Raw genomic sequence first — 20,288 nt, 5'->3', positions numbered from 1 at the left:
TATTTTTAAAATAATTTTTTGCAGTTATTAATTTTTTTTTTTCATTTTTTTTCATATCATTTTATAAAAAATATATATAGTCTACAGCCACACTTGATACTTTGAATTGCAAATCATCTACAATCAACTAGTCTTATGATCTTCATTTTTATGATCTTTAGTAATATTATTTTTACCTCTATTTTTATCATTGTTGACAGTATTATTACTATGATTATTTTTATATTTACTTTTATTTATTTACATTTGCAAATTATCCATTCATGTATATATAATGTTTTTATTCGCTTTCTCTTTCAGTGCATGTATGTATCTATGTATATGTGTATGTGAATGTATGTATATGCGTTTATAGAAATGACCAAATATTGCACTTTTAATTAACCCCCTCCAACTCCTCGCCCTATAACAAGTAGAGGAGGTGGAGCTCTGCTCCCAAGCCATCTAGCCATGGTTATTTACCGCTTGACCTTCATACAGGCTGGTCAGTAGATTTGAGGAAAGGGAAACGCATCAGCCATTTGACCGCACTGACAGTTGGAACACCTTACTTGCCGTTGCGGCCATCGTCATTATGCAAATGCTTTTTAGATACATGCTTCGTCTGTGAGTATGTTTTTACCTTTCATACCTTTCAATAAACCTTGGATAATGCACTAGGTGTGTGCGCCACCTGTTTATTCTCTATACAGGTTACATTGCTCCACAATGTAATTTACCAGATCATTAGTAAAAAATAATTGAAAAAAATCAACTTGGGAGTATCATTTTCTGCTTGTATCTGAGGGCCTGACTCTGCTGTAAAAGGGAGGTAGGTTCTGCCAAGTTAGCAGGCAGCCACGTGGGATATAAAAGTACATCTGGGAGGGTAGTATGGGTCCTACCTTGTTGTGGACGGGAAACCCTGCTACCAGTGCCTGGCCTATCATCTGGGAGTGCTGCGCTGCTTGTACTTGCCACTGTGATACTAGTGGATGCCTGCTCCTCAGATCTCCTGTACCTCTTTGTTTGCACTCTCTCCTCCTCAGAATCTGTTGCTGACTCACTGCTTTCAACTGGCTCATACTCAGAATCTGACAGAGAGCGTTCCTCACTACTCTTGTCCGTCGCACTCAGTATCTGAAAAGCCTCCTCGCTGGTGTATAATTATTTAGACATGTTTATGCTGCCCTGCTAATATTGCTGATGTTGATTTAGATGTTCAGTGGTACAGATGTTGATCACTGGTACATGTGTGAATTTTACTCTGGTACACTGTGACAGACGTTATTCACTGGTACTCATGTGGATTTTACACTAGTACTGTGTGACAGATATTGAGCACTGGTACACTGTAACAGATGTGGATTTGACACTGGGGAGCAGTGACAGATGTTTATCACTGGTACAGATGTGGATGAGTACTGGTACACTTTGACAGATGTAGATTTGACACTAGTAGGCCGTAGCAGATGTTGATCCCTAGTACAGAAGTGGATGAACTCTGGTACACCGTGACAGATGTGGATCACTGGTACAGATGTGAATTTACACTGGTACACTGTGAGAGATGTGGATCACTGGTAAAGATGTGCAATTTACGTTGGTACACTGTGACAGATGTGAATCACTGGTACAGATGTGGATTTTACACTGGGACACCGTGACAGATGTGGATCATTGGTACAGATGTGGATTTTACACTGATATACCGTGACAGATGTGGATCACTGGTATAGATGTGGATTTTATGCTGGTATTCCGTGACAGATATGGATCACTGGTACAGATGTGGAATTTACACTGGTACGCCATGACAGATGTGGATCACTGGTACAGATGTGGAATCTACACTGGTACACCGTGACAGATGTGGATCACTGGTACAAATGTTTATTTTACACTGGTGTGCCGTGACTGATGTGGATCATTGGTACAGATGTGGATGAACACTGGTACTGTGTGACAGATGTGGATCATTGGTACTGTATGACAGATGTGGATCACTGGTACTGTGTGACAATTGTGGATCACTGGTGCACTGACAGCTGTGTGGGGGACACTATGTTGTGATGTGTGTGTAACTCCCAGTTTTACACAGATCGGCTCTACTACTCACTAGCGGGCTCTGTGGGAGGAGAGGCAGAGCCGATCAACAGACTGGCGGCTTTGTTGACATTACATGATGGCTGTGATTGGACACAGCCATCATGTGATCAGAAAGGCCAATCAGAGAGCCCTTCTGCCGAGCAGCGTTGCACTGTGTCCAGGGGACACAGGCACACCGAGAGCACGCAGCTGCGTGGCCACATTCTGAGGGACGTTCAGGAACGTCCACTCAGAATGGCGAAGATCCCTCCTGGCCATTTATGTGCAGTGGCCAGGTGGGAAACGATTACAGAACATGCACCTGGAGGTGGGTGGTAGTGATTTCCTAGAATAAGAGGGTAGATGATGCAGGGTGTGTACTAATGAGGTCAGCTGGTCAATGCCTTCTGTATTATGACCTAAGGTCTGTCCCGAAGTAATGTAGAGGTTTTTTTATACAGCTATCTGGACACTGAGGTAAGGGTGTGTGTTGTCTTAAATTATGAAGACAACTATAGCAATCCATAAAAGAGAATGGTAAACAAAAGAGCAAGCAAGCGCTTAAAGCTTAAAAGAGCTGCTAAACACCAAAAGGCACCATATAAAACCTCCAAATGAAATAATAAAAGCAGGGTGTAGCGCTAAATATCAATATAAATAACTAAAAGGCAAATGTGTTCACTTATAGCAGTTAACAGAAGCACACTAAAATAAAGTGACTTGGTGATATGAAAATTTGTCCATTTCATAAATAATAATTACATATGCGTGTCATAAAAAAACGCATCATAGATGAGCATGAAAATCCAGTGACAAAGTACTTGCATAAAGTGAGAAGCAAAGTGATAACAATGTCACATAATGGTGACCAATATGCAATGTGCCAGACATATTTTCAAACAATAGTCCACATTTAAGGTGCATGAAAGATCCTGATGATCTTCAAAATCCAGTGATCTGATCCGGTATAGTGGTGATATCATGTAATAAGATTGCGCACTCACCAGATACGCAATCAAACTGCGCATTTAGAAATACCACTCTCAGAAAACTGGAGGTCCCTTTGTGGTCTGGTCTGGTCAGGTGCCACTCACTGCCTGGTATCCACTGTCACACTTGGTACAGCCACTCTGTGGGTGTTAACAGCTCACAAGGAGCCCCAAAAAGAGGAGGCCAGATAGTGTATTATCCTTATAACAGGAGGTGTTTATTCTAAATGTACAGCACAAAGAGTGAGGGAAACAAAAACACTGACCATCTGATGATTTCCAAGAGGACCACCAGGGCCCACGTGGTGCTGGCGGCGTGACGTCACAACACTGTAGCTCCTCTCTGACGCATTTCGTGCAATAGCACGTATTCATAGGGGGTGTGCCTACAGCGATGGACGTCTCTCGTGGCTCTAAATAGAGTAAATAGTGCATGCGCTCTTCGCATGCGCCATTTTGTGATAGCCCAATGTCTCCGCGATGGCCACCATTTTCATGTAGTCCGCGCAACGACGCAAGCGCCATATAAATGAAGACAGGAGCCGCATTTGTGTAACGATGATTACCAGGGAGAAATGCAATATTTAAATAAGAATCTGTGGCGCATAATTATTGCTCATATACATAATTATCATGTATATGAGATAAAGGTATAATTATAAAGAATACGCACAAATATACAATATACATTTCAGTATAGCAACACACATACAGTGGGGATCGAAAGTTTGGGCACCCCAGCTAAAAATTTGTATTAATGTGCATAAAGAAGCCAAGGAAAGATGGAAAAATCTCCAAAAGGCATCAAATTACAGATTAGACATTCTTATAATATGTCAACAAAAGTTAGATTTTATTTCCATCATTTACACTTTCAAAATAACAGAAAACTAAAAAATGGCGTCTGCAAAAGTTTGGGCACCCTGCAGAATTTATAGCATGCACTGCCCCCTTTGCAAAGCTGAGACATGCCAGTGTCATGGATTGTTCTCAATCATCGTCTGGGAAGACCAGGTGATGTCAAACTCAAAGGTTTTAAATGCCCAGACTCATCTGACCTTGCCCCAACAATCAGCACCATGGGTTCTTTTAAGCAGTTGTCTAGAAAACTGAAACTGAAAATAGTTGACGCTCACAAAGCTGGAGAAGGCTATAAGAAGATAGCAAAGCGTTTTCAGATGTCAATATCCTCTGTTCGGAATGTAATTAAGAAATGGCAGTCATCAGGAACAGTGGAAGTTAAAGCAAGATCTGGAAGACCAAGAAAAATATCAGACAGAACAGCTCGCAGGATTGTGAGAAAAACAATTCAAAACCCTCGTTTGACTGCACGATCCCTCCAGAAAGATCTGGCAGACACTGGATTTGTGGTACACTATTCCACTATAAAGAGATACTTGTACAAATATGGTCTTCATGGAAGAGTCATCAGAAGAAAACCTCTTCTACGTCCTCACCACAAAAATCATCATTTGAACTTTGCAAATGAACATATAGACAAGCCTGATGCATTTTGGAAACAAGTTCTGTGGACCGATGAGGTTAAAATTGAACTTTTTGGCCGGAATGAGCAAAGGTACGTTTGGAGAAGAAGGGGCACAGAATTTAATGAAAAGAACCTCTGTCCAACTGTTAAGCATGGGGTTGGATCAATCATGTTTTGGGGTTGTGTTGCAGCCAGTGGCACAGGGAACATGTCACGAGTAGAAGGAAAAGTGGATTCAATAAAATTTCAGCAAATTTTGGATGGCAACTTGATGCCATCTGTGAAAAAGCTGAAGTTAAAGAGAGGATGGCTTCTACAAATGGATAATGATCCTAAACACACCTCGAAATCCACGGGGGATTACATCAAGAGGCGTAAACTGAAGGTTTTGCCATGGCCTTCACAATCTCCTGACCTCAACATAATTGAAAATCTATGGACAGACCTTAAAAGAGCAGTGCGTGACAGACAGCCCAGAAATCTCAAAGAACTGGAAGACTTTTGTAGGGAAGAATGGGAAAAGATACCTCAACCAAGAATTGAAAGACTCTTGGCTGGCTACAAAAAGTGTTTACAAGCTGTGATACTTGCCAAAGGGGGCAGTACAAGATATTAACTCTGCAGGGTGCCCAAACTTTTGCAGATGCCATTTTTTTGTTTTCTGTTATTTTGAAAGTGTAAATGATGGAAATAAAATCTAACTTTTGTTGACATATTATAAGAATGTCTAATCTGTAATTTGATGCCTTTTGGAGATTTTTCCATCTTTCCTTGGCTTCTTTATGCACATCAATACAAATTTTTAGCTGGGGTGCCCAAACTTTCGATCCCCACTGTATATAATAGTGCATATATCGGTACCATAACAGGGCAATGGAAAATTTCTTAAGTCCATATCTACTGTTTCTGGTATCAGAAGTATGGTCCAAAAGATATAATTAAATAATGTATAAATTAATACTTCTGTGGTATGGTGTCAAATAACAATACTTGGTGGTCATGGTTACTATTATAAATTAATACAAATGTGTACATTAAGTACTTTCATAAAAACAATATACAGGGGAAATAAAATAATCAGATGGATGAATGACAATAACCAAAGGTGAAGAACATACATATAAAACATCCATATGTCAGTTATATGGACACATACAAATAATAAACTTCAATAAATAAAAAAGAACAACCTCAGATAAAATACAATAAGATAGAATAAAATGGGACTTAAAATTCGCAATGACCATAGAAAAAGGGAGGGGGGGTTTAAATTAAATAAACCGGGTCTGTCCATATGATGCAATCAAAAGGGAAGATAGCCATTTCCCAATCAGCCGTATATACTCAAAGTTACGGGAGTACAAGATTAACTATTATCAATGAAGCAGTTAATGTCCATCTCTATATTAAGTCCCCTAGGGTGCATGGACCCAATCTGAAATATCCATTTCGTTTCCATTTGGGATAATCAGAGAAGATGGATCTCTATTATGGTGTAACCTATAGTGCTTTGAGAGTGAATGCTCCTTGTAGCCCCTTTTTACGTTATATACTGTATATATATATTAATTACACACAATATACTACAGTGTGTAGAATAAAAGGAAAGCTTTTTTTTATTTATGCAAAAGAAGTGCATTAATGGTATATTGGTACAGAGGGGAGCTGGAATATAGAGAAAAAGAGGTGAACAAAGGTGAACTTAGCCTTTAAGCCTGCCATACATGGATCTATCAATCGACTTGTGTACAACAAGCCTGTCTTTTCCTGAATGATCAGTGCCTCTGACTATAGCATGCAACACCGATCATTGTATTCTGACAGATCCTGCTGTCAGAATACAATACTACAGTGGTTTAAAGTGTGACTAAATTTTTATACAGAGTGGAGAGGTATAAGATGATCTGTTTTTATTGTTATCCCCTTTAGGGAGATTTACCCTTTCTATTTGTCTTGCTTACCATTATCATTGAAAGTGAAAGTAAAAAAATCAAACACATTTTGGGTTGACATCAGGACAGTAATAGGAGGGCAAATCTTCTGGGTAACTAGTTCTGGAGACCCTGGTGACACACCAATATTCTCTCACTTTGGAGCGATTTCCTCTTACTTTCTGTTTTGGCTATGGGATAAGAAGTGAAGGGAAATCTCTCCAATGGGACATATTGGCAAAAAACTGACAGGAGTTGTAACCCTCCCCTACTCTATCTAAAATTTAAAAAAGTTTTATCTTTAGTTACACTTTAAACATAATTTTAGCGTAGACAAAACCTCTAAATGCACTGATTGTCTAGCATGATTTATATTGGCAATATGGAAACAAAAAAGGCATTATGTGCATTAATATAGTTGGAAAATCTAGACACTTTAAGGGTAGTTTACTTACTGAATATCTCTTAATGGTTTTGCCATCTATTTGCCAATGAGATATTTCCCTTAACTTTCTGTCCAGTAGACAATACAAGAAGTGAAAATAAATCACTCAAGGGAGTCCTCTCTTAGTTAGCTGTCACAAGAATCCGTGTTCCCATTAGAAGATATCCTTTCCTTTCCTATTCTGGCAACAACTCAAAATTTTGGATTCTCTCTCACTTTCAGTTCTAGCAGCAGTGGTCACCAAACCAGACAGAGAGGGTGACTCTACTTAATAAATCTACCCTACTCTTTATGTTAGGCAGAGAAGAGATTTGACCTTCATTTAAGAAAGGGCTTCTTCAAAGTAAGAGCTGTAAAAATGTGAAATAGACTCCCTCAAAAACTAGTTCTAGCCAGCTCCGTAGATTGTTTTAAAAAGAGCTGGATGCATTCCAAAATCCACAAAATATGACTAGATATTAACATGTATTGTAATAACACTGGGGTAGTTTATTTGGGGAATATCTGATTGCTTCCTGGGGGATCAGGAAGTATTTTTCCCCCACTGGAGCAAATTAGATCATGATTTATTGGTTTTTTTTTGCCTAACTCTAGATCAAATGTGGGTATAAGATTGTGTACTGTATATGGAGATTTTCTTTTTCTTAAGATAAACTTGTGTCTTTTTTCAACCTGACCTGTACTGTAATTACTTAATAGGGGCACAGGTTGTAATAAAAAAAATTACAAGCAGAAAGGGAGCACACGCCTAATGCATTATCTTTTTGCACACTTTTTTTGAAAGAATTAAAAGTATACTCACAAACCAAGTGATCTTAAACGCAAGTATTGCGTGAAGCACACAGTGTGACCATTCTTCCACATCCAAATGGAGGTACAATGGCAGAACCAGCTGCTGTGTTTCAGGCATCTCTTCCCCTTCTTTAGAGCTAGGCTAGTGTCTCCCAGGAGACCCCCACCCTTTATATGGATGACAGAGTGTAATTGTTCAACCCACCTACCACTAGGGGGCGGTGTCTGTCGAGGGGGAACCGCCTCTTAACTGTACTCTATGTACCGGTACTAAATCGTTAGACTACCAGTTCTTAATTTTTTCTTCTCTGAGACCTAATGCGCTTATCATAGTTGGTGCCCAGCCCTAGAAACAGCCATGGATGTGTTACAGTACATCCTTGCTCTTCACATTATGTTATTAGAAAAACATTTAAAATTTAAAAAAGTTTTACCTTTGGTTACACTTTAAACATAATTTTAGCGTAGACAAAACCTCTAAATGCACTGATTGTCTAGCACGATTTATATCATACATATTAACAAGTAACCACTTACTGAATTCCTATGTGTGTACACCAATATTCCCATTGTGATCTGAGCCGCAAGCAGGAGAAGGAGGAATGCAAAATACTGAAAATATGCAATAAAGATAGTCAGTGACATTACAAAACTCATTCCTTTCTGGGGAAAATAATTTGTCTTATTGATAAAAGTATACTTCTTTATAAATCAAATGTCAATACATTTAGGCAGGTTCAGAGGAGTCAATACATAAGGAAAGCATATAGAGCATTCATTCTCCTGTCTCAACATTCACACATTTTCCAGTTGAATCAAAGTAGAAAACTGTGAATCGGGTGAAAGTGGTGTGAAGCTTGTCTAAAACATTTAAAGATTTACCCCTGCATCACTGAATGAAATATTTTGTAAGATATGTTGATTATCTGCTTTAGTCTCCGGAAGAAAATGAAATTTGTGTGTGACTGAATTTAACACAAATGTAATAATTGGTTAATGTTCATCATAACAACTCTGCTAAAAGCCATTTGTATTATTTCTAAGAAACTGTTATTTAAGCAAGGAACATACCCTACACTTCTTCCTTTAATTAAACTCAAGAGTTAACTAATTTATAATTGCAATTTGACTTTTTAATTTCAAATGCCATTCCAATTCCAAATGGCAATTCCCTTGCCATGAGAATGTTAAAGTTGATCTCCGTGTTTCATTTAAATAAATATTTAAATAGTTAGACCAAACTTATCCAAATGGATTATCTTGTTCACTAATAGTTGCAGGGCCTGGGAGCACTGTATAAACTGAATTTAGCCTCAGCTACATATAGTACACAGCGCTGTGTTTTCTACAGAGAGATAAGAACTTCCCATCTCCCAGAACAAAACTGAGTTAGACTGAACAATGATCAAGCTTTAAGAGGAAGCTTTGCATTCTGTGAATGAATACATAGCTTCCTCCAATTGGCTGAGGTGGAGTTTGTGACGTCATCAGCCCCCCTCATCCAATCAGAGAAAGCCACCAATGCTACTAAATGAAAGCGGTATTAAACCCAAAAGCAAACATTTATTATTAAACATGTGCAGAATAAAAAAATTAGTCTTGTTTCTGATCTATCCATTAAGTTACTAATTTAGTTTTGTTGCATTCATAACAAAATTAATTTCACTTTATTAGTTTTTGGCTGAATTCAAATTTTTTCCAATGGATTTGAATTTGAATGGATTGAGTATTTGAATTGAATTTGCATCGAAAATATTGAATACATTCAAATTCATTGTAAAGAACAGTTGGTTGTTATGGAGCGGGGTGGAGTCCTTAACCACTTCCAGTCCGGACACTTTTACCCGCTTCCTGTCCAGGCCAATTTTCAGCTTTCAGCGCTATCACACTTTGAATGACAATTGCGCGGTCATGCAACACTGTACCCATATGAATTTTTTAGCATTTTTTTGAGACAGATAAAGCTTTATTTTGGTGGTATTTATTCACCACTGGGATTTTTATTTTTTTTGCTATGTAAATGAAAAAGTCCAAAAATTTGAAAAAAAAGTGTTTTTCTTATAAAAGTTTGCAAATAAATAATATTTCATCATAAATCAAAATTTATAATTTTTTAAACATTTTTTTTAAATTTTTTTTTTTCTATATTATTATTTATGTTTTTTTTTTACATACTGTCACCCTAGCAGTATCATGGTGACACTGTACTACTTGTGGGGGGTGATGAAGAGTTTTTTTTTTTTTTTTTACACTGATTGCTTTTACACCCATAAAGGCTGTAAAAGCAATCATTTCTCCTTCTCTCTGGCTGCATTCTTGCAGCCATTGAGAACTACTGTGTGAGCTGTGATTGGTCACAGCTTGTAACATGGTACAAGGCTGTTGTGAATAGCCTTGTACCATGTGACCTCTGTGATCATTCACAGATTTCACACGTAGTAAGCCATGATGTCAGAAGTAACATCTTGCTTACTACTCCGCATGTGATCACTGATTGGCCAATCAGTGATCACATGATCGGGACCTCGCACAGAGGTTCTGTCCGATGATCTGTGTTCCACTGTGTGCGGAGGACAGCGGGCACAAGCAGGGGGCGGGGAGGCCGTTTATAAACGGCCACCCGACCCTGCACTGCCACCATCTATATACAATGGCCGGACAGGAAGTTGTTAACAACCATGACTCTTCTGCTGTCAGAGGGATTCCTTGCTGCCAGAAGAATATAAACAAATCAGTCCCAACATGAAAAAAAACAAAGTGTGCCCCCCGTGCCAAAATTTGTAAAAAAAAAAAATGGTGTGGGGTTCCTCTCAAAATCCACACCAGACCCTTATCTGAGCATGCAGCCCAGCAGGTCAGGAAAGGGGGTGGACAAGCAAGTGCCCCCCCAAACCATACCAGGCCACATGCTTTCAAAAAAGTGGGTGTTTTGGGACACAGGGACTCCCCCCAAAGTACCTTGTCCCCATGTTGATGGGAACAAGGATCTCTTCCCCACAACCCTGGGTGGTGGTTGAAGGTGTCTGCAGGTGGGCGGCTTATTGGAATCTGGATGCCCCCTTCAACAAGGGGGCCCCCAGATCCCACCTTTCCCATGCGAATGAGTATGGGGTACATTGTACTCCTAATCATTCACGAAAAACATGTCAAAAATTGATAAAGGCACAGAGACAGTTTTTGACAGGTCCTTTATTAACCTCCCTGGTGGTATTCCGGAGTGTAGCTCGGGGTTAACTTTCAGTACCAAAAACGGTAACCCCGGGCTACATTCGGGATTACCCTACAGCATTGCTCAGGGATTCCCTCCAGCACTTTCTGTGTCCTGCGCTCCTGCAATGTCCCCCCTGCAGAATCCCTGGCCATCTCCAAATACACTAAAATCACATAGTATAACATTACTGTATCAAACCATTTCACATATATTTTGTCCCTAGTGCTTTGTCCAGTGCCCTGTCTGCATTTTTACTGTTCTTTCTGCCTGGAAACTAAGAAACGTCCATGGCATCCAAAAAGCATCCCTTTAGGTCAAAAGTGGTTTTAGACGAGGAGGGAGGAGCCTGGTCATGGCGGCTGTGGGGAGTGAGCGGCACTAGCTTTCGGCTAGGTACCGCTCCCCGACCTCACTGGTGACCCTTAGGAGCCGACTCACCGGAGTCTGGAGGGCCGTGGAGTGGAGTCTGGAGAGCCGGAGATGGGAGCCAGACGGGGGTCGCAGTGACGGGCCGGCCTCTCCGGTCCTTGGTGAGAGAGGGACCCGGACGGCTGGAGAGCGGAGTGACATGGCTGGGGTGTGTGACCGGCCGCGGAGGCTCTCTGGGAGAGGAGAAAGCCGGCCGGCCGCCTGATTTGACGGAGAGACGCCGGCTTACAGTTACCGGCTCTCTGCTGCCCTCAACCCCCGGCTAACTACTGCCCATAATCCCCGGCTGGCTACTGTCTGTAGCCCCCGGTCTATTGCTGCCTGGGGCCCCCGGCCAGCTGACTCTTCGATTCTGGGTCAGGGAGCCCGGGAGCGCCAGGAGACCCACCCTGTATCCCTGGGACGAAGCCCAGAGGCAAAAAAAAAAACAAAAAACCGAGGTACAGAGTTGGAAGCCCAGAGGAATCCCCCCCAGGACAGAGCTGCTGTGAAGACCCTCCACCCAAGCTTGGAGCCACCATCCGGGGAAGAGAAGGGTGAGTGAGACCTGCTGGGGGCCTATTGTATTGTATAGTGGACTCCTGAGTGACAGTGGGGAACAAGGGGTTAAGGAGGAGAGGGGAGGATTCCCTGGGTTCAGAAGAGAAGAGACCCATGTTCCCCTAGGAGAGCACAAGTAAACTCAGTAAACCTGTCTGGATTACAAACCATAGAGGAGAGGTATAACCCCATCTAGAGAATATAGAAGACAAAAGACTTATAGAGGATATGAAGAATAAAGGTCCTAAGGGAGCCGGGCTCAAAGGGTCTCAATCAGGCACGATAAAGAAATTTACATCACATGGAAACATTACGCCAGAAAGGGCCCAAGGCGCAAGCGCCAAAGGGGAAATGGACACTAGCTCAGGAAACAGCCCGAGACTATCACTGGGTATGAACAGCAGTTGTAGCCAACAAATAGTGGATGGCCTGGGACAAAAAGAACTTGATGGTGAACTACAAATACCGAATAAGAAGGAGATGATAGAAATGTTCCAAAGTTTGGAGAAAATGATAAAACATGAAATGACAGTAATTCGGAACGATTTAGGGCATCTGCTAACGAGAATGGAAGAAACAGAGGAGAAAGTTAAAACCCAGGCCCAAACCATAGATAAGCTAAGGAAAAAAATAACCCATTTGGAGAAAACCCAGAAAAAACTGTTCTACAGGATGGAAATTCGAGAAAATAAAGAAAGAAGGTCTAACCTTAGGGTGAGAGGAATTCCAGAGGCAGCAAAAGGGGAAACATTACATGAACTAGTTAAAAAAATCTTAAACTCCATAAGAGACAGACCTGAAACAGAAGTGATTGAACTGGATGGAGTTTTCAGAATAGGAAAGTTCAAACAAGATACTGAGAGGGAAAGACCGAGAGATATAGTTGTACAGTTCCAGAAATTTGGGGTCAAAAATGAGATTTGGAAGAAGATCAAGGGAAGACCGTTAATTAAATATGGAGATTTGACTGTTCAAATTTTTGCGGATTTAACACCAGAGACTCTATGGAGAAGGAGATCCCTGAGACCCCTGTTAGAGCAAATGAGAAAACAGAACGTGCAATATAGATGGGGTACTTCAGCACCTCTAATTGGCTGGAAAAATGGGGTAACAGCATACCTGAGATTCCCGGAGGAACTGAGAGATTTTTGTGATAGACTGGATCTGCAAAGAATGGAGATAACTGGGTGGGAAGAAGAAGAAGAAAAAGGAGACTCGGATGATACGGGAGGGGAGGATTGGCAGCGGGTCGGGGGGAGGGGGAGAGAGGCTCTGGGGTTGGGGAGAGGGGGGAGGGAGAAGTGAGCAAAAAAATACGCTTTTCTTTTTCTCTCTCTTGTTTCCTTGCCCCCCTAGTATCCCCCTTTTTTGAGGTGGAAGTCCCTCTGGAGGCTCCGGTTGAGGTGGGGAAATAAAGGTTATTGCAGAGCCTTGTAGATAGAGAAAGGGGTGCTAGGGAGGTCGGAGGAAAGGTGAGCCGTCCATGGGCGGAGTCTACGCCCAATATTTTAAATCAACTGTGGAAACAGTTCCACAAATGATTTGTAGGCAGTTTATAAGCCTAAAAATGGGTAGGGGAAAAGTAAGAGAGGGGGGGCGGGGGTGGGGGGGGGGGGTGGGGGGAAGGGGGGGAGGGGGAGTGGGGCTAATATTCTGCAAGTCATTCGGTCCTAATAGGAGGAGACGAATTAGAAGAGAGATAAATAAAATCAAGAAGGATGGAAGAAATACAGTTTATAACATATAATGTGAATGGGTTGAATTGCCCTGGGAAAAGATTTAAGTTGTTTAAAGAGTTACATCATAGGGCAACGTCAGTGGTATTTTTGCAGGAGACACATTTTGAGATAGAATCTAATGTGAAACTAAAATCCAAATATTATCCTACATGGTATTACGCTGACTCTCCAATTAAAAGAGCAAAGGGGGTGGCAATAGGATTGGCAAAAAATATGAGATTTGAGTTGGAAGATAGAAGGACTGACCCGGAAGGGAGATTCCTGTTTTTGAAAGGTAAACTACAGGGAATTGAATGCACACTAGCCAATATATATTGCCCCAACAAGAAACCTGAGATCTTTCTGAAGGGTTTGCTAAAAAAATTGATAGATTTTAAAAAAGGGCGTTTGATAATAGCAGGAGATTTGAATCTCTGTATGGACCCACAAATGGATGCAACCTCCCTTGTGCAGAGAGAAGGGGGTAGGTCCCTGAGAGCTTTGAGGAAGGTGATCCACGAGTTCCAGCTGGTGGACACCTGGAGAATAATGCATATGAAGGACAGAGACTATACCTTCTTCTCTAACGCACATGAGATATACTCGAGACTGGATTACATTCTAATAGATCATCAACTCATTGAAATGCTGGTTAAAATAGAAATAGAGACAAGAACTTTTTTGGACCATGCCCCAGTCGTAATGAAAATAGGATGGGGAAAAAGGTGGACGGGAGGTTTAGGATGGAGGTTAAATGAGGCTCTTCTCTTGGATGAGGATATTGTGCAGAAGATCAGGGAAGAGATTAAGGTATATTTCCAGGAGAATGAAACAGAGGAAGTATCGACAGCTACAGTATGGGAAAGTCATAAGGTATATATAAGAGGAATCCTGATTGCGATGGGAGCAAGGAAGAAAAAAGAAAGAACAGAGAGGGTTAGTGGACTCTTAAAGGAAATCCTGGAATTGGAGCAGATACACAAGAAAAAAATAACAATAGAAACAAGACAGAAGTTAAGGGATAAAAAAGACGAATTAGAGAGATTGATGGAAGAGGAGAGGAGAAGAGTATATAATAAAGTATTAAGTGAAAGATATAGATGGGGTGATAGACCAGGAAAATACTTAATGAGAGCCCTGAATAAGAAGAAGAACAGGAATTATATAGAAAAGATAAAAAGCCCTAAGGGGGAGATGGTCCACTCAACTAAAGAAATTATTAAAGTATTCACGGAGTATTATAGAAAGTTGTATAACATCAGCCACCAAGGATCACCAAAAGAAATTAGGGAAGGTATTATTGAAAAAAGGAGGACATATTTAAAAAATGCGGGATTGCCAAAGCTTAGTGAAACACAACTGAACTCCTTGGATGCAGAAATTTCTCAGGAAGAAATAGAAGCAGCATTAAGAAGTACAGGGGGAGGGAAAAGCCCAGGCCCGGATGGTTATACAGTTAAGTACTATAAAAAATTTAGTGAAGTACTGTTACCAAAGTTAAAGAAATATATGAATGACTTGGGAGGTGGGATGGAGGGGAGGAGGGAATCCCTTCAGGCCCATGTAGTTCTCATCCATAAGGAGGAAAAAGATCCCTCTCAGTGCTCTAGCTACAGACCAATTTCATTATTAAACACTAATACTAAGTTGTACGCAAAGGTCCTAGCAAACAGGCTGAAAGATCTAATGCCCGAATGGATTCATGGAGACCAGGTGGGCTTTGTTCAGGAGAGAGAGGGTAGAGATAATGGCTTGAGAACTCTGATGCTTATCCAGAAAAGTAGAAAAGGGAAAGCCCCGGTAGTGCTCTTGTCAATTGATGCCGAAAAGGCGTTTGATAGAGTGGACTGGGGCTTTATGATGGACAACTTGGAAGTGTTGGGGATTGGAGAGAGAATGCGTGAATGGATAGGTAAACTATATAAGGAGCCCACCGCAATCATCACGGTAAATGGGGAAAGGTCGGAATCCATTGGGATGTCCAATGGAACAAGGCAAGGATGCCCATTGTCCCCCTTGCTGTATGTATTGACATTGGAACCCCTGCTATCAATAATAAGGAATAGTGGAGCGGTAAGGGGAATCCAGATAGAAAATATAGAACATAAAGTAGCGGCCTTTGCGGACGACCTACTGTTTTATGTAGGCAACCCCCGAATAACACTACCAAATATAATGAAGATCCTGAAGGAATATGGTGAACTATCTAATCTAAAAATTAACCCAACAAAAACTGAGATTTTGAACATTAATATACCAAAGAGCGAAAAAGAAAAGCTACAAAAAGAATTCCCCTTTATTTGGAGAGAAAAAGATATAAAATACCTAGGAATAAAACTTGCTACCTCATATAAAAAACTGTATAGATTAAATTATATTTCTCTGATAAATGAGATTAAGGACGAACTAAAAAGATTAGAAGGAGGAAATCTATCATGGTTAGGACGTATGAACCTAATTAAAATGGTAATTATACCTAAAATACTCTATAGATTTCAAATGATCCCGATCAAACTCCCAGAGGCGTTTTTTAAGATAATGAGAAAAATGTTAACAAGATATATATGGAGGAATAAAAAACCAAGAGTATCATATGAAACACTAAGTAGGACTAAAGAGAAAGGGGGGATGGGACTACCTGATGTCAAGAGATATTACAAAGCAGTAATGTTAGCAAGAATTTATGACTGGACTATTAATCACAAGGGGAAAAGTTGGGTAAAAATGGAAAATGATCTGAGTGGAATTAATTTGAGTAGGATGATATGGGTTCCAGCACATTATAGAAGAATTAAAGAGGGCACAAGCACTTACACCTTAATTGTCTTAAGGATATGGGATAATTTACATAAACACATGAAATGGGAATTCAACTCTATATTAATGCCTCTTGCAAACACAGAGTTTTTCCCCCCAGGAAAAGATGAGATATCAGGGAGATGGTTTAAAAAGGAAGATATCCAATTGAGAGACGTATTGGTAGAGGGGGAATTGAGAACATTTAAAGAATTAAAAGAGATGGGAGGAGATATGTTTATTAAAATAGATGAGTGGAAATATCATCAATTAAAATGTTTTATAGGAACTCTCCCAAAACCTTTGAGATTAAAAAAGGAGTGGAATATGTTTGAAAGGCTATTAGAAACACGTAGAGATGGGAAACTAGACACAGACACAAAGTTAATTTTCATAACAAATTGGGAAAGAGATATGGGGGTGGGGATAGATGAAGATCAACAGAATAAGATATTTAGATTAGTTTACGAGAGTGTTAGTATGAGAGACGTTGAGATTAACTATAAATGTTTGACACGATGGCATATTACACCGAGCACTGAGCACAGGATGAGGGGGGAGAATTCAAAAATGTGTTGGAGAGGATGTGGGGAAGAGGGCACGGTGTTTCACATATGGTGGCAATGTCCAAAAATTCAGGTTTTCTGGAAGACAATAGTCAAATTAATAGAAATAATAACTGGAAATGACATAGGATTAGACCCAACCATGTGTCTCCTACATAGTGTTGAGACAACAGTAAATAAATATAAAGAATCAGGAGTATGGTACTACTTAAGTGCAGCAAAAGGGTTGATCCCCAAGTTTTGGTGGAAGACAGAGGTACCAACGGAGGAGGATTGGATCAATAGGGTAAACCAGATTACCAGAATGGAAAAATCTTATCATATGCAGGAAGACAGGATGAAAATATACTATTTACGATGGGAAAAATGGGAAAAATCGGGATTGAAAGAGAAATATAGAAAACTCTAAACTAGGAAGCTATTCGAAGTTGCTGGGCCTAGAGAGACTGGAGATCTTGCAGAGGGGAGGGAGGGGGGGAAGAGGGGAAATGGTGGGTTGGGAGGGAAGGGAAATAAAAGAGGTAAATAGAAAGGACAGAGTAGAAATGTACTGATATTTATATGTATTGTGTCTCTTCTTATGGAAATTTTGTAATAATGTGAAAAATTAATAAATATTTAAATTAAAAAAAAAAAGTGGTTTTAGACCAGCTAGAGAACAGTGATAGTAAATTAGAACTACTTGCAGAATTGAGTGATAGTGGTTCAGGGGGGGGGTAAATTCGTCATCAGACACTGAAAACGATTCTGCGACTAAGCTCAGTGATGTGCGAACTTGGTGCTCTATTTCAAATTTCAGTGTTTTTGATTTGATTACATTATTGAATTAAATTTATTATTATATTATTTTTTATGATTAGTTATAATACTATAATTTATGATTTCGTGTTTAAAATTTTATCATACCCGGGATGTTTACTAGACTCTTGTTTGGACAGATTTCAGTGAGTTATTCCTAAAAATTTCAGGCCTACAATAAAAAAACAACATATTTCCATGCAAAAAAATGTACCGCTTTGAGCACAGAAATATTCACATAATCAGACCGCTAGGAAGGTTAAAAAACCATGTCCCCCAAAGTAAATCCAGCTTCAATCATGATGAACACCACTGCCATCCCCCCCAAAAAAAGCTCTGAATTTGTCGTTTGCCACCCAGCATCTGAGATCTCTAATTTCCACCTACGGTTAATAAACAAAGGGGCCTGGTCACCTGATGACAGGTGACCCAGATCCTTTATTTACTGTCAACACTGGGAACCAGAGCTGTCAGTTGGTGGGTGCCTAGTGAGGCTATATAAACAAAGAACAAAAAGGAAATGAGCGGAAAGAACGGACGAACGGAACCGCAAATGTCTATTATATTGCAGCTTACCAATTCTTAGATGTGATTGCTGCATTAGCTTTCTTTTTTAGGCTTTTCCTCTTTATTTTCACCTGGTGATCCAGCCAGTAAGTCTGTTTTTTTACAAAGATTAAGCTCTCCTTTAAATGTATACGTTAAAGTGTTGATATAATCCATTTGCCACTGACAGGGGTGCTTACAATGATCAGCATTTATTTTCTAATGTAAAACTTTTATCCCAGGAGAAATTAATTAAAATTCAAGGAGGTCTGGTTTTGAAAATTTACTTCCAGCCGAGGTCCCAATCTCATGTTTGCACTATGACTCACACAGGACATAGTCACTGTATGTCTATAAACATTGAGAAATAAACAGTGCTGTGAACAAATATTAGCCCCCTTCCTGATTTTTTATTTTTTCTGCATATGTGTCAAATTTAAATGATTCAATTTATCACACAAATGTAATTATTACACAAAGATAATCCGAGTAACTGCAGTTTTTAAATGATAATCAAAAAAACCCGCGCCAAAAAATATTAAATTCCTAAACCAATGCTGCTGCTCTTTGTTGACAAACCATCAAACAAAATAAATAAAAAAAGCGCAAAAAAAAAAAAAAAATATAAATAAATTAAATCACAAAAATGAAAAATATATAAAATAATGTCCAAATAAAAGTGCAAAAAATAAAATTCCTAATCCAAAAAATGAAGATATCCTAAATCCAATGTGTTCCAAAGAAATAAATGAAAAAAGTGTCGTATGCAGAAACATCAAGTGTATTAACACCATCCGTGATAACCAACATATACTGCACTCAGCAAATATAGTGGACTCTCAGTGATTAAGAGTCAAATACGCTTCGTGGATATTATATATCCTGCCAATAGTGGTTTCCACTGCTCAGAAGAACGCTCCAATAGAAGGATTTCCCACACAATTCGATCAGTGTAAAAAAGAAAAAAACTGATCAAAGACACTGAACTCTAGTAATTCCTTCCTAAAATACTCCCTTACCATTCCACCCCCTGAAAACTATTTGGCTATTGATTCCCATTAACTAGATGGTAAGAACGCTGCCAGTTCTCACCTATTAAATCTTCAAAACCAGCCAATGGAATACAATCGATATACAGACCAACAAAAACAAAGGGGTGAACAACATACAATCAAATTGCACATATATGATGCTATATTAACAGAATCTCATAACTAATTCATTTCTAAACTTTAAAAATGCAATCTGTGTACAAGAAATATATAAAAATAAAATATACCGTATTTTTCGCTTCATAAGACGCACCTGACCAAAAGACGCACCTAGGTTTTAGAGGCAGAAAACAAGAGAAAAAATATTCTGAACCAATGGACTGCAGACAGAGTACAGGAGATGACCAGAGACTGCAGACATAGCCCAGGAAATGACCAGAGACTGCGGACATAGTACAGGAGATGACCAGAGACTACAGACACAGTACAGGAGATGACCAGAGACTGCGGACATAGTACAGGAGATGACCAGAGACTGCAGACGTAGTACAAGAGATGACCAGAGACTACGGACGCAGTACAGGAGATGACCAGAGGCTGCAGACATAGTACAAGAGATGACCAGAGACTACGGACACAGTACAGGAGATGATCAGAGACTGCGGACACACTACAGGAGATGACCAGAGACTGCGGACACACTACCGGAGATGACCAGAGACTGCAGACATAGCACAGGAAATGAACAGAGACTGCGGACATAGTACAGGAGATGACCAGAGACTACGGGCACAGTACAGGAGATGACCAGAGACTGCGGACATAGTACAGGAGATGACCAGAGACTGCGGACATAGTACAGGAGATGACCAGAGACTGCAAGCATAGTACAAGAGATGACGAGAGACTACGGACACAGTACAGGAGATGACCAGAGGCTGCGGACACAGTACAGGAGATGACCAGAGACTACGGACACAGT

General features: G+C 40.0%; 1 protein-coding gene across 1 annotated transcript in view; it reads right to left on the bottom strand.

Annotated features, from left to right (window-relative positions):
* Positions 1 to 11,491, bottom strand: part of LOC149457641 (leukocyte antigen CD37-like) — a 269,956-nt gene extending 258,465 nt beyond the window's left edge. The window contains exons 1-2 of the mRNA XM_089683416.1: positions 11,360 to 11,491; positions 8,248 to 8,322 (exon numbers count right to left, since the gene is read on the bottom strand). Coding sequence (XP_089539542.1) covers positions 8,248 to 8,322; positions 11,360 to 11,491 — 207 coding nt within the window. The remainder of the gene's footprint in view (positions 1 to 8,247; positions 8,323 to 11,359) is intronic.
* Positions 11,492 to 20,288: the final 8,797 nt, after the last annotated feature.

This window comes from Staurois parvus, unplaced genomic scaffold (genome assembly GCF_062004578.1).
Source record: "Staurois parvus isolate SC_StPar_1 unplaced genomic scaffold, SC_StPar_1.0 ptg000309l, whole genome shotgun sequence".
Lineage (NCBI taxonomy): Eukaryota > Metazoa > Chordata > Amphibia > Anura > Ranidae > Staurois > Staurois parvus.
Note: the sequence above shows the minus strand (reverse complement) of the source record. Positions and strands in the feature narration are given on the sequence as shown.